The sequence below is a fragment of the Cyclopterus lumpus genome, chromosome 21 (genome assembly GCF_009769545.1).
Source record: "Cyclopterus lumpus isolate fCycLum1 chromosome 21, fCycLum1.pri, whole genome shotgun sequence".
Taxonomy (NCBI): domain Eukaryota; kingdom Metazoa; phylum Chordata; class Actinopteri; order Perciformes; family Cyclopteridae; genus Cyclopterus; species Cyclopterus lumpus.
In genome coordinates this window covers 9316741-9331866 of record NC_046986.1, presented here as the reverse complement: position 1 = coordinate 9331866, position 15126 = coordinate 9316741, and the positions used below count along the sequence as shown (strand labels likewise).

At 42.3% G+C, this 15126-nt stretch overlaps 1 protein-coding gene across 1 annotated transcript; it reads right to left on the bottom strand.

Moving 5' to 3' along the window:
* Positions 1-8628: 8628 nt before the first annotated feature.
* Positions 8629-12275, bottom strand: LOC117750671 (ankyrin repeat and SOCS box protein 9-like). The gene is made up of 7 exons (XM_034561955.1): positions 12074-12275; positions 11870-11949; positions 11531-11638; positions 10884-11034; positions 10483-10617; positions 9710-9901; positions 8629-9577 (listed from the first exon to the last, which is right to left on the bottom strand). The coding sequence occupies exons 1-7, from the start codon at positions 12147-12149 to the stop codon at positions 9411-9413; spliced, it is 909 nt and encodes a 302-aa protein (XP_034417846.1). The 5' UTR covers positions 12150-12275; the 3' UTR covers positions 8629-9410.
* Between the last annotated feature and the right edge of the window lie 2851 nt (positions 12276-15126).

Sequence of the window (15126 nt, the reverse complement as noted above, 5' to 3'; positions counted from 1 at the left end):
CATCTCTGACTTAATAATGTACCGTCGTTCCCCGTTGTTGTGCCCTTGAGTCTCCTCAGATCAAGCAGCGCCAGTAATGCAACAGTCATCGTCAACTCTCCGCAAACACATGAACAGCTGAGCGGTGTCTGTGGCGCCTGTGCTCTCGTCACACGCATCGAGTACAAATCAAAAGCACTTTAACGGCTTTATGTGACACCCGATGCTTTAAGTTAGCCCACAAGTCTTCGATCCACCGCACAACTGTGTTAATAAGTTGTGCGGCGTTGACGCAGGTCTTGTTGTTCAACTCCGCCATCTTTTCCCTGCACATTATTCCTGCGACTTTAGTGAGGCGCTGTTCTATGAAGTCGCCGCCCGGAGAAAGGTTCCCCGTGTCGCGCTGCGAGTCGAGCGACCTCGCAGCTGTGTGGCCGTTTCCTGTGTTTTGTTCGGACGGCTAAAATACGATGGTGGAGCTAGCAGGCTAGCCGCCATTTGCTAAGCGGTGTCTTCTTGCTCGACACCGGTCTAAGACGTGTACGTCTGATGCTGGTTTCGTAGTGCCGTCGTACATTATAATCTTTCATCACGGCAACAGTTTCATTGCAAATCAAACAGACGCACTGCCCGTTGACTTCTTTGAACAAATATTAATTTTCCCACAGTGTCTGAAATATCCTACACTCACTTACGAGCTTTCGTTTCTATGGTTACGCCATATGTGGTCATCCAAAACTTTACGTCACGGAGTGCAACACATTCTGTGCCTTTGATTGTGGAAGGGTATAACTAGGAGAAAACTTGTTATGTTCTTCTCCCAATTTCCCTTATGCTTTTTTGTTTAGAGATAGATTTTGAGAATTCCGAGAGCGATCACACAGAAGACCCCAACAACGGCAATTATTCACCATCTAAATAGATATACATATATATTTAAAAAGTATTCTACATATACAAATACATATACATATATATTTTTAAAGTATTATACAAATACATATACATATATATTTATAAAGTACTATACATATACAAATATATATACATATATATTTAATACAAATACATATACATATATATTTTTAAAGTATTATACAAATAAATATACATATATATTTATAAAGTACTATACATATACAAATATATATACATATATATTTAAAAAGTATTATACATTTACATATACATATATATTTATACATAAATTAGAAAGCATAAACCTGGGAAACCCAGAGGACCATTCCATCAACATGATTGGAGATGAGCAGAAGACCATCATCCTTGAGCAGAAAGTTCAGTTGGCTGCTCTTAATGAGAAGCTGAACCAGACACTGCTCGAGCTGAAGGCAGCGCACATGGACCTGCAGCAGAAGACCCTCATCATCGATGAGCAGAAGGTCCAGTTGGCAGAGATCACGAGAGAGAAAGAGGGAGAGAACAACGCCAAGATCGAGTTGGAGAGCTACATTAACATCCAGCAGCGTAAAACCGAGAAGCTGAAGACTGACTTATGGAAGTCCAAGCAGAAGGTGAGGGCTTTAACTGACACGAAGGGCGACAGCGAGATCGAGTTGGAGAATTACCTGGTCATTGAGAGGGCTGAAACACAGCGACTGACCATTGCAAATAAAAAAATGGCAGAAGCCCTGAAAGACACCAAAAATCCAGAGTCATCCAACAACCAGGAGACTCTGGACATCCAGCAGCGTAAAACCGAGAAGCTGAAGACCGACCTATGGAAGGCCAAGCAGAAGGTGAAGGCTTTGACTGACATGAAGTCCAACACCGAGCTCGAGTTGGAGAACTACCTGGTCATTGAGAGAGCTGAAACACAGCGACTGACCATTGCCAATCAAAAAATGGCACAAGCCCTTAAAGATACTATGAATCCACGGTCATCCACCAGCCAGGAGACCGTGGACGTCCAGCAGCGCAAAACAGAGAAGCTGAAAACTGATCTGTGGAAAGCTAAGCAGAAGGTGAAAGCTGTGACACTGCAGTGGGATGAGGAGAAGTCCGCACTCCGTGCAGAGCTGCACATCGCCCAGCTTACTAACAGCGACCTGCTGAAGACTATGAGTAATCTAAATGAAGAGGCAAATCAGACCCTCCTTGAGATAAGGGGAGCGGAACTGGACTTAAAAAAAAAGACCTGCATCATCCAAGAGCAGGAAGTCCAGTTGGTAGAGATCACCAGAGCAAACGATACAAATAATATGAAGCTAAAGACCGACCTATGGGAGGCCAATGAGCAGCTGAAGATTGTTACTGAGACGATGGTCTCCATCAAGATAAAGTTGGAGAACTACCAGACCATCGAGACGGATGAAAAAGAGAAACTTGCCATTCAAAATAAAAACATGGCAGAAGCCCTGAATGAAGCTGTGATTCAGGCTGAGCAGCTGCTGGAGCACCAGACCAATACGTGGCAGGAGGAAAAGACTTCACTCCTTCAGGCCACAGAGAGCCTCCAACAGACTCTGCAAGACCAGGAAAAGGAGTGGCAGACCAGTGAAAGCTCCTTAAAAACCCAACTTGAAGATCTCCAGAGCCAGATAAACAACAGTCAGCGAAGGAACCCCAGAAAATGGTATCAACGCCTAATACCATGCTGCGGAGGTCGTCAATAAGAGACGATTTCCGCCGCGCAAAGTACTCCCCCCTCCTATTAGTTTAGGACTAACTCTTCTCACAAAAGACAACAACAACAAAACAACACAAAACAAACCCATCTTTATAAGCTAAGAAAAGCTATATAAAAAAAACAGTCTCTTAAGAGACTAAATAGACAAGAGACAATAAGAGACAACAAGAGACGAAAGAGATAACAAGAGACAATAAGAGACAATAAGAGACAACAAGAGACGAAAGAGATAACAAGAGACAATAAGAGACAACAAGAAACGAAAGAGATAACGAGACAATAAGAGACGAAAGAGATAACAAGAGACAATAAGAGACAATAAGAGACAATAAGAGACAACAAGAGACAAAAGAGATAACAAGAGATAACAAGAGACGAAAGAGATAACAAGAGATAACAAGAGACAATAAGAGACAATAAGAGACAATAAGAGACAACAAGAGACAACAAGAGACGAAAGAGATAACAAGAGATAACAAGAGACAACAAGAGACGAAAGAGATAACAAAAGACAATAAGAGACAACAAGAGACAAAAGAGATAACAAGAGATAACAAGAGACGAAAGAGATAACAAGAGATAACAAGAGACAATAAGAGACAATAAGAGACAATAAGAGACAACAAGAGACAAAAGAGATAACAAGAGATAACAAGAGACGAAAGAGATAACAAGAGATAACAAGAGACAATAAGAGACAATAAGAGACAATAAGAGACAACAAGAGACAACAAGAGATAACAAGAGATAACAAGAGACGAAAGAGATAACAAGAGATAACAAGAGACAATAAGAGACAATAAGAGACAATAAGAGACAACAAGAGACAACAAGAGACGAAAGAGATAACAAGAGATAACAAGAGACAACAAGAGACGAAAGAGATAACAAAAGACAATAAGAGACAACAAGAGGCAACAAGACACTAAAGAGACAATAACCCCCCCCCATTAGTTTAGGATGATCTCTTCTCACAAGCCCCCCCCCCCCAATTAGTTTAGGATTATCTCTTCTCACAAGCCCCCCCCCAATTAGTTTAGGATTATCTGTTCTCACAAGCCCCCCCCCCCCCCCCCCCATTAGTTTAGGATTATCTGTTCTCACAAGCCCCCCCCCCCCATTAGTTTAGGATTATCTGTTCTCACAAGCCCCCCCCCCCCATTAGTTTAGGATTATCTGTTCTCACAAGCCCCCCCCCCCCCCCCCCCCCATTAGTTTAGGATTAGCTCTTTTCACAAGCCCCCCCCCCCCCCCATTAGTTTAGGATTAGCTCTTCTCACAAGCCCCCCCCCCCCCCCCCCATTAGTTTAGGATTAGCTCTTTTCACAAGCCCCCCCCCCCCCCATTAGTTTAGGATTAGCTCTTCTCACAAGCCCCCCCCCCCCCCCCCATTAGTTTAGGATTATCTGTTCTCACAAGCCCCCCCCCCCCAATTAGTTTAGGATTATCTCTTCTCACAAGCCCCTTCCCCAACATTAGTTTAGGATTATCTCTTCTCACAAGCCCCCTCCCCCTGCCATTGTACATAAACCATTTCAACAACAACCAAACAAAACAAACCCATCTTTACAAGCTAAGAAAAAAAGTTTAAAAAAGTAAAGAAGAAGCTGTAGCCTCCCATGTAGCGTCAAACAGCAAAAGGCACTGGTAATGGTACTCCTGGTTTACTGGGATGGGGTTCGATTCCCTGCAGTGTCCTGCTAGTTGTTTAGCATAAACATGGAAGGCCATAATATTTTCCTTGTCACTGTTTCTCAAAATAAACTACATAGATTTATTTACAATAATTGAGATGGCCATAACATATGTATGAGATAACATTTTCTGACTGCCCACATCTTTACAGATTGACTCCATTGTTTTTCCAAATCAAGCATTACTTTATGGTTGAACCACAAAACAGAGTGCAGGTGGGACAAGAGGAGGTGGACTTGGATTATTGGCTGTCAAACAAAGTTAATGGACAATGCTTTTATAATGTTAAAATGCTTCTATGCTCAGATGTCGACATCTGGCCAGAGAGCTTTTTTGTTGCTGCGGTTTACATTCCTTTTGATGCAAATACAAATAAATGCAAAAGCTCTATAACAAGTAAACAACATCATGTACATGTCATTTAAATCAAATAGTGTTTGTCACATAATACTGACTTCCTATTGCCAGTAGGTGGTGCTTTGAGTGAGTGCAAAAATACTCAATTCAATGCAACCATGCAATATTCAGTTTCTATAGTTCAATAAATCAGACACTGACGGCAGAGCTTGTATTACTTCTTTCTTTTTTTTAACCAAAAAATGATCTGCGCTGGTTAGGGGGTACTTGGCTGAAAACATTTTTCACAGGGACTTCACATCACTGAAAAAAGGTTGAGAACCACTGGACTAAAGCATGGAACATTTTTAACACAAAAATCCAAATGGTAACGTTTAGAGCATAGTCCCAAGAGACTTTCATTTCAGTTTACATGTTTTACATATGCCTACTAAGTTTCATAAATGTAGGTGAAACGTAGCGCTGGGGCTGCTTAAATTAATGTTTGTAGGGGGTGCTATCGAGCCATATTGCCATTCTGAAGCATTAGAATCATATCAGGTAACTACATCTTTGACTTTAAATGTGTGTGTTAAATTAAGTTACGTTTCAAGCATGTTACATTGGTTTATTCGGTCACGGCGAAGGATCAGACTTCAAATGCTCCGACTCGCCGCCCTTCCCGCCCGTGCCCTGCGTCATGCGGGGGCCTCCATCTCGGGCAGGGACCCTCATCCTATGTGCATAGGATGCATGGGCGCTAAACACGCTCAGGCATCGCTGGCGGACCCACAGTCATGTCTGCTCTGTGCGCCAATGCCTGAGAAGGTTCTGGAAAGAAGGCTCAGAGTGGCGGTATCCACTAAACAGGACCCATGCCCCAAAAGCCACAACCAGCAGCCATCTGACACTAGCCTCTTCGAGCTGGACGGACGTGATGACTGCTGATTGCCCGGAAATGCCTCCACTTTTCGAGGAGCTCCTCAAACTGGAGCCGGGTGCTGAGGACGCAGAGGGCGATGCCAACTCTGACCTCCTGGAAATGGACGTGGAAGATGAGGAGGAAGACTCCACATTTCCTGTCCAGACCGCCCAGTGCACAGGTGTCAAACACAAGGCCCGCGGGCCGCATCCGGCCCACCACGTCATTTTATGTGGCCCGCGACGACTTGAAAGACATATGATCACCTTTTCTTTATAAAATATAGGGAAAAAAATCCTGTGCTTGTATTTTGAAGGTAATTTTTTCTGCAGCGGAGTGCCGTCTGTTCACTCTCCTTCATGCTGCGTTCACACGAGGGGCGGACTGGCCATCGGGGATACCGGTAGGCCGACGTAGGTTGGGCCTGTCCACCTCCGTCACCAACCGGCCCTCCCTCTGACATCGCCGGCCCGGACTACATTCTATGCTTCACAGAACACGTTAAATTTACTCTAATACCTAAAGTTCGTAATCACTGACTGACATTTATACTACTCCTGGCGACCTGTATTCGCACTCACGGTTTGGATGTTGCTTGAAATGTTCAGGTTTGTTCAGGTTTGAAGTACCTTCACTACTGTGAGCTCCTGTGAATGAACCGGCAAGCTAAAGAAACCAACGTCTGCGAGTCGTTCCTGTGAATGTGTAGAGTGAAATCTCATGAAAATAACCATGGACATAGCAGAGGTCCTCCTGAATGACAATCCAGTGTCTTTTTCATATACACTTTTTACGGATCTGCTTTAAATAAAGTTCAAATATTAGAAAATCATGAATATCATTTTCTCTTTTTTTCTTTTTAGCTGACTTTGCCGTTCTCAAAAACTGTACAGTAAAATCTCATGGAAATAACCATGGACATAGAGGTCCTTGTAAACAACAAACTAGTGGAAATAGAATGTAACCTTTTGAAGAAATGCTTTAATAAAAGTTCAAATATTGGGAAATTAAGAATATCATCTTTTCATTTGAGCCAACTTTGCCTTTAATTTTCACAAAAACTGTACAGTAAAATCTCCAAAAAAATGAACAGAATAGAATCATTGAATTTGAGCTGACTTTCCATTAAAAACAGTACAGTATTAATATAATATTATTTCATATAATGTCCAAAATAATTTTGTTTTTGACTTGTTATTTCAAATTGGAAAACACATTGCTTAAATAAGGGTCTCTCTCGGTGCTTTTGGGAAGGTACACGCCTCTGTACCGTAACACCCTGCATTACATCTCAAGCGGCGGCTTACTTGACCGAGTATCCGCGGATGCCGGCTCACATGACCGCAGTCAGGGTTGTCTGGCGTCAACATGTGCAGCTGCTTCACAGTAGGTGAAGCAGCTGCACATCCGAGGGATGATTAGGGGGGCTCGTGTAATAACGGGTAAACTAATCCAACGTTGATTACAAACACGGGGCTGTTATGGAACCGCAACATGTTTATTCCCTGCAGATTGCGTCGCTCGCGCTGTAACTCCTTCTATTTATAATTGGCAACTCTTCATGTAGTTCTTCTTATAAAACCTCTGTTAATAATGGTTTGTTGAAGGGTTCGGTTTTAAACCTTGTGTTCTGCGTTTCACTTCAACTCTCACTAAGAAATGCATTTTGCGCTATTTGCGTCTACCGGAAAAAGACGCATCGGGGTTAATGGCGTGTTTGCCTCCAGAGAATACAAGTAAAAGCTTTGCTATCGCACACAGGTGGGCTGCTTCTAAGTGCACCTGAGTGCCACACAGTACCTGACTGAACTCAGGAAGTCGATCAGATGCCCACAACAGAGCCAAGCACAACACCGCTAGTGATGACCGAAGGGGAGCATTATTTGAGCGGTCATGTGACACTGATTACCAGACGGACTCGTCTCACCTGATTGCCTATTTGTCAATAATTGCTTCCAGTGGATACCGTGCACTTCCCCCGGCAGCTTCAGAAGTCCGAAGCTCCTCCGCGGTATTGATTTCACATTAAACGCCAGTTAAATCGAAACCCAGTTCAATTTGCGCCTTCAATTGGCAAATTGGGACATGAGGCCTCGATGGAAAGTCTGCATTCTGAGCTGCTGTTGTTTTGTGTCACCGCGGAGAGCATGTTGACTTGTTCTCGGTGAACTGTGGTGCCTTTTCATCATCTCATCTTAATGACTCATTAAAATCGATGCTTATGCTCATACAGTGGTGGTAAACCTGACTCGGCTCCCATCGTGTTGTAGCAACACAAAAAGGATATACGCTCCAATACCAATGATGCCTTGCTCACACTCAACATTTATGCAAATTCTGTGGACCAAAACTATTGAGAGAATGAAGATGTGAAGATGGATCTACTTTTCATTTCATGTTCCTGCTTCAGACAGTAGATAAACAAATGAAGACCGTGACGTCACCCGGCACATCTTCAATACTATTGGGCAAGGGAAAGAAGTAGTGCACTAAAAACAACATTGTAGTTTTTGGTTTTCTATCATCTGAATTATTGGGACTGACGGGTTGTACAGATCACTGATGTGTCTGTCGCATGCAGGGCCCTTTCTCCTCCTCGGGTTAATATGATTAATAGGTGGGCACCACAAGAAAATTGGCTAATAAATACCTGGTCTGAAAAGTGGAGCTTTGCATATATTTATTATGTTGATATAGGACTGTATGAAGCTGTTGTCAACTGAGCTTTAGGGGAAAATAAACTAACATATGAATTCATACAATACAACTTTTTAAAAATGATCTATGATGTGTTTTGTCTCTTTCTGAATGCATGTTGTTTTCATGTCATGTTTTCTTTATGGTTTGCATGCCTCGTTAGATTTTTGTGAAACCGCTATTTCACATAATAATTTGCATAATATCCCAAAAGAAACCCGAGAACATTAGATTCTTTGTTTATTCAGTGAGTGAAAAAATGTTCTTCAGTCAATATGCAGATACATTTATATATTTTGACTCTTTAAACGTAATCTGTAATAATACAGCGCATGTTTTAAATAGCCATAAGACAACTGGATAATAACAATTCTATATATAATATATCAGTATCATTAGTGATTTACTGTTTAATTAAAACTAAAAGAGAACAAAAATGTGAGGTTTTCAATCCTCTGGTATGTGTTCGCTGGATGCTGACTGAAGTTTCCATCTACACTAATTTCTCTGACTATTATAATTATTATACTTAGCAGCCATCCAGCTACATATGACACAATAAAGTTGCTCCCATCCAGTCTGAGGAAGGCAACTACGATATCTGCCTCATTTTCATTATTTAGTCTTGGTAATTGCAGTACAAAACATATATATTATGTCATGGTCATCTAATCTCACTATTGGTGTGTGCAGATTACTGCAAGTACAATAAATACGTGTCTAGAGGGACAAAGTCTACAAGATATGAACAATATTTCATGTGGGTCTGAAGGAAAACAGAAAATCATCAAAAACGGAATCTTCAGTTTAAACTAACAAAAACTACAATATTAGCTGAATGTGGAGGCCTCTGTAATCTAGAGAATATTGTTTCAGTATGTTAAACTTGATTTAACATTAACGGCGCAACATTTAATAGACGGATTGAGCCCACATTCTCCCTTTATTAATACGCATGTATGTTATGGTTTATGAATACATAAAAACGTGCTCCAAGTTTTCACATAAAAGTGCAGATTGATCCTGAGAGTCGCTTTGTTTGTAGAGAACAGTCACAAAGAGAGCAGGAGCCTTGATGGCCCTCTCACTGCAACATTGTGCAACAGCACCCCCTACTGGCCTAAAGTCAGATGATCAGAACCTGGCACTGAAAGGCACTAGATCTCCCCCTGGGTCCGATTGGTAGAGAAGATACTGTTTCACTTGTGTAGGGAGGTGAAGGTCGTGAATCCCACCCAGTCTCTGCTTGCCCACAGTGTTCCTGATGTAGAGCCGGCACAGCTGCATGAGAGGAGACGCTCCTGGGCAGCCGTCCGGGTCGAGAAGCAGGAGCCATGACAGAAAGATGTTTGGATTATTAGCTACTGCTCGAGGCATCGGGCTGCTCGTAAAGGCCACAGTGGAGGCTTACTCGGTTAGTTTGGATTGAATACCTCCTGCTTGGCTCAACAGCCTCTCCGCCAGGCTGTTTGGAGGAGCGACGTCCACCGGCTGCTTGCCCTCTGAGTTCCGGAGGCAGCGGTCGGCCCCGTGGTCCAGCAGCACCGACACCATCTCGGGGTCCGACAGGCCGGCAGCGATGTGCAGCGGCGAGGCCCCGGACACCCTGCTGTTCACTGTGGCACCTAAAGGAGAGCAGAGACGGATGAGGTGCGATGGCCTCATGACGTCACATGACGGTTCAGTTCAAGCGTTTCCTCTCCTAGAGCGCCACTCATCCGCTCTATTGTTTACATTAAAGATTATGGGCCATTCAGGCTTCATTTACTCTCTAGACACATTCAAATCAGTAAGCCACCCCAAAATGTACATTTATTTTTACGTTATGTAAAACACAGCATGCATGTCGTTTTTTACAAGCGCTGTAAGCACTTTTACTTAAATACAATTTTGAAACGACTTATACTTGTGACTTGAGTATTTTACTCTGTGGTATTATTATTATCTGGGTCGTGATCGTATTATTATCTTGTACATGCACATGCATTGTTTCTGACCCAATTAAAAATGAATGTGTAGAAATCTATTGAAGTGGTACCCACTCCCTTTGTCACAAACTGAGCTTTGATGGTGTGGAAATAACATCTGTTACTAAGCTCAATCAGGGCCCAGAGAGAGCAAAATATAATAAAACTCCAATATTATTACAACTGATAGTCCCCTTTTCAACATGAGAGGTGCAAAGTTAAATCTAAGGCATTCTTACCAAGTTGAAGCAGTTTCCTCACAGAACTCAGATGCTGATGTGAGCAGGCGACGTGGAGAGGGAACCCCGACTGGGCGATGAACTGATCGACATCCGCACCGTGCTGAACGAGAGGCTGGATGCACTCCGAATGACCTTCAGCGGGTTAACACAATCACCACAATGAGAAGCGGTGTACTCTCTAAAGGACATGCTTTCAAATCCGCTCGAGCTTCCCGGCCAAGAATATGTTTTAATATCTGTTCACTTTGTAGCTAAACAAAAAACTAAGATATATTTCACGCATTATACATTTCTCAGACTTGTTCTGATGTTTTGACGCTCTGTGCGTTCGGTAGTGACGGACCGAGCTGCTTCAGCATAGATCATCCATGTGTGTGCAGGAGAATGTGACCTCTAACCTTTGGCTGCAGCCCTGTGGATCGGGGAGCTGGTTTGGCTCGTCCCCAGGGGGGTTGCCCCGTGTTGAAGGAGCAGCGATACGCAGGTCACATGACCGCAGGCACACGCCTCTGACAGGGGAGTTTGCCCATCAACCGTTGAACCGTTGACCTGCCACGGGTAAGTATTATTTTTGAGACAATTCACCAGAAATTCTCCACACAAATCCATCAAAATTAGAATAATAAACAAATCCAGACAAAGAAAGTGTCCGTGAAGTGATGATGATTTAAATGAGATGCAGTCATGAAATGTTCTGAACCTTTAGTGTAGCAAAGATATCGAGTTATATCTATGATATCTGCTCTCAAACTGTGGTGGTTTCACCGGCAGAGTTTGTATCTGCAGATTTGTGTTCGTTAATGTGTTATTGTGCATGCTCGTGGATGCATGCTCGCGTGTCTGTTGTGGGTTAATATCTCACTGATATGCACCAAAACAAAGTTAAACCCAGCAATAATTGATACGGTTTCCTCTTAGACGAGAGCAGGATGTAGGAGTTACTTTCAAAGAAAGACACAAAACATATTGTCTTCGTTTGGGATTCGCCTTGACTTCAGTAATATCCACATTTGTAAACATAACCGGACAGTGATGCCTTACTGACATTTGCTCCACTTTCCACCAGAAGCTTGGCGCAAGCCACGTGGCCCTGTGAACACGCTCCATGGAGGGGAGAGACCTGGTCCAGAGTGTTCAGATTCACACACGTGCCCTGTGAACAACACACACACACACACAACACGTGTAGGAAAAACTGAAACATATGAAGCGGATGCACGTTTGAAAATGACATCAGAGTTGAGAGTCTCTCTTAAGACGTCATGTTCTCAATATGGTCGTTATGGTTATTTTCAAGCAGCAAAACGTTTACCTGAATGGATCAATCGCGTGTTGTAATAGTTCGTGCAGTATAATGTAACTACAAGGTGTCATCAAACATTACCTGAGCAATGAGCCTCTGCAGAGTGAGGACACGTCCGTTAAAGGCAGCATCGTGTATTGGGGACCAGTCTGATTCAAAATCTAAGTGTAGACGTGACATAAAACACACGAATATGCCTTGAAATCACGTGGCAAAGCATTATGTTGAAGGCAGTAAATACACCCCCGCTGCAGCGTCAGCACACGCTTGCCTGTAGCTACTCACCACTCATCAAAGGGTTTGAGAAAAAAGCTGCAGTTCCACCTTGACATGGAGGAGTCTCTCTGTGTCCGGCAGACATACTTCTTCTCAGTGCCGTCCAAAAAAGCAGTTTTATGGCCGGGTGGTTTTTGCCTCACAGGTTTTTGCAACAGAGGCTGAACTGTGTTGAGCCACCCGAAGTCAAAAGACATCTGAAAGACATTTGGTCCTCATCTGTTTTCAGTTTTTTTTTTTTTTTTTTTTTTTTTGTGGCTGGTCTGGGTGCTGTGATGTCATTTCCTCTTTGACAAAGTATTTGCCTGGCTGGTTGAGTGAAGCGGTTGAGTCTCAACCAATGAAGGTGCAGAGGGAGTGGGGCCTGTGGAGCAGGTCTGTAATTTGAGTGTAATTTGACACTGCGCAGACACACCCGTCCCCCCTCCAGCAGGAGCGGTGTCCTGTTGGTTGAAGATGAGTAAAATGGAAATGAATCAATCTGCATGTAGGTCTGCTCCACAGTAAAGCATTATGTGTTATTGCGTTAAATAATGAAACTGTAATGAGGTACCACATTAAAGATATGCCATCCGCTTGTATTTCCTCCCATTGTGTCCGATTTAATAACTTTTTCCCTGATATAACCTTTTTTATTCAATTTTATGGCCTTTTTTTTAATTAAAAAGTATATGCTTTACTTTAGATTTGTGTATCTGCCGTAGCTGTAAAGCTGCCATGGCACAGATGTCACTTTTTAAAAATTATTTCCACACATTTAAAGTCCCCGACCAGTCAAAAATGTGTTTTGACTTATTGATACTTAACTTAGATGTTTGATCTTCTCTGAGAATGATGACTGTGTGTGCAGAGCTTGACACCAGAAGGCCATTTCCACATCCATCTGCTCAAGGGGGAGTTTTTTTTAGCTGTGCTCTTCTTCAAATCTGAGTTTGTTTTGGATGATTTTGTGGCATCATTGCTCGTGCCTAGCAATTCAACTTTTGAAACACAAAATGTTTCCATATTAGCAGGTTCCTGGATTTTAAAAGCGGGAGAACAAGTAAAGATTTTCAAATGTATTCAGGAAAGTACTTTTATAGTGTTGTATCAAGTATGTATCCAACATATCCAACGCATTATTATTCAAAGCAAAGTAATTTGATCTGTCTTAGAACATGTCTGGAAGGGATGTTTAGGTATGTTTTAATGAGTAGCCCTACTTTGTTTCCTTCTTCATTTAATTTAAAGTCAATATAGTTTTAATTGTAATGATCATTTTAAAACGTGTTCTTAATTCCATGTCGTCAAACGTTAACTGATTCAAGACAAGCTTGTGGCCTGTTTTGTAACAACCAGGAAATCCACTTATTTTTCAGACTTGAAAAGCCTGATAATTGGACAGAACCTTCCTTAAATTCAAGAGGACGGGTTCAGCTGCCACACTAACAAGAATCTGCTCATTGTCCTCGGCTCCCTCTAGGTCTGGTGGTGAGCTAATCTGACCTCTGACCTCCCTTACAGAGTAAATTTTGTTCCTACACGCAACTTCTTAAAATAAAATAAATCAAAATCCTAACAGCTGTGTTGTGAGTATGCTATACACCCCATGTGGTAATTGATTCAGGCTGGAGGCAGCTCTCCATGTTCTATAAATACAATGCAACAATGTGTAATGGCTGTAGCTACATATTTCCACACGCAGCAATTCCCAAATGTACTGCAGAAATATCTGTTGTGCTTTAGGAGCTGTAATCCCATCGCTGACCGGCAGGGGGCAGCAGAGTGCAGACGTGTGTCGATGCTTTACTGTGTTCAACGGGGAGTTGTTAATCCCTGGCAGCGGGCTGCAGGCTTGCCATGCAATTGACTTTGTGCCTTGTCAGAGAAGGTGCATATGGATCAGAATGTCATTGTATAAACTCCATGAATGCCCTCTCTGTAGTACTGAATAATGAAAGCCCTTGATGCTTTGTTTCCTAAATAAATCTGCCTCAAATGTCCTCCCGTTTTCTCAGATCTCTGTCCAAGCAAGCGGCTCCAGCCGCTGCCATGACCTCTGCCCTGACCTCTGCCTCGGCGTGGTGGACGTCCGCTGCACACATAGGGAAATGATATCAAGTTCATGTTCTTTATCTGGGTCTCAGACACAACACATGTTATCTTTTTCATTATGAATCTGAGGACGCGACTAATTTCTGCACAATGCTTTTTCTCTTTAAAGTCTTTGTTGTTCATTGCTCCGTCATTTTCATGATTGCCACAGAGAGAAAATAGGACATTGTTTATGCTGCGGTTTGGAAAGCCATGAGCAATCTTTCGTCATTGAAATTTGATGTTGTGTTCATGTGCAAATCAGTCGGTTTAAAAGATTGATGAAACGACATATAGTTTGCATGCTTTCTGGATACAAATTCAAAGTCAGTCTTTTACATCTGCATGTGCACATTTATTAATTCATAAAACTGGATCTTATGTGCAGTGCAGCTTGTGAAAAACTATCCAGAAGTCTGTTTCTCTCATCACAAAAACATGACCCACAAATAGCAGAAAACGATGGTGTCCCAGATTCCATCACAGTGATGCTAATGGGATGGATGGGTGGCCTGTTAGCCACACATAGGCTACCCATTCACAATCTAAAAAACATAGTGTATGATTTTTATTGATAACTTGACTCATTCTTCAACATGTTTAGTCTCTATATTGTATTTGTGATGTGTATATGTAGGTGCTTTGTGTGTGATTTATTGATTGAGTGTCGCTTTAATAAAATGATATACAATGTCTCTATTCACATTATATATTATGATTATTACATTGTTGTTGTATGGATTCACAATGTTCCGCAGCGCTTTTGATGGTAGAATAATGTATATGAAATAAAGTAAAGTGTATATTCATCTGGGATACAGAACAGGCCAAGGAAGAGCAACATATTGCACATGAATAAGTTATAACAACACAACGTCCAGTAGCCGACTGAACTCATACCTGAGACCTACATCACACAACAGCCCATTGTCGGCTCCGGGTTGTGGCCCAGTTAAGCTACAACTGCACGGATTAAATGGAAGCACATG

What these genes read in the sequence shown, in the direction of transcription:
- LOC117750671 (XM_034561955.1), bottom strand. Translation starts at nt 12,149, where the DNA reads ATGTCTGCCGGACACAGAGAGACTCCTCCATGTCAAGGTGGAACTGCA. An exon ending in TGCAGAGGCTCATTGCTCAG is followed by an intron (nt 11,639 to 11,869) that starts GTAATGTTTGAT and finishes TGTTGTTCACAG; the next exon opens with GGCACGTGTGTGAATCTGAA. An exon ending in GAGGAAACTGCTTCAACTTG is followed by an intron (nt 9,902 to 10,482) that starts GTAAGAATGCCT and finishes GCTCTCCTTTAG; the next exon opens with GTGCCACAGTGAACAGCAGG.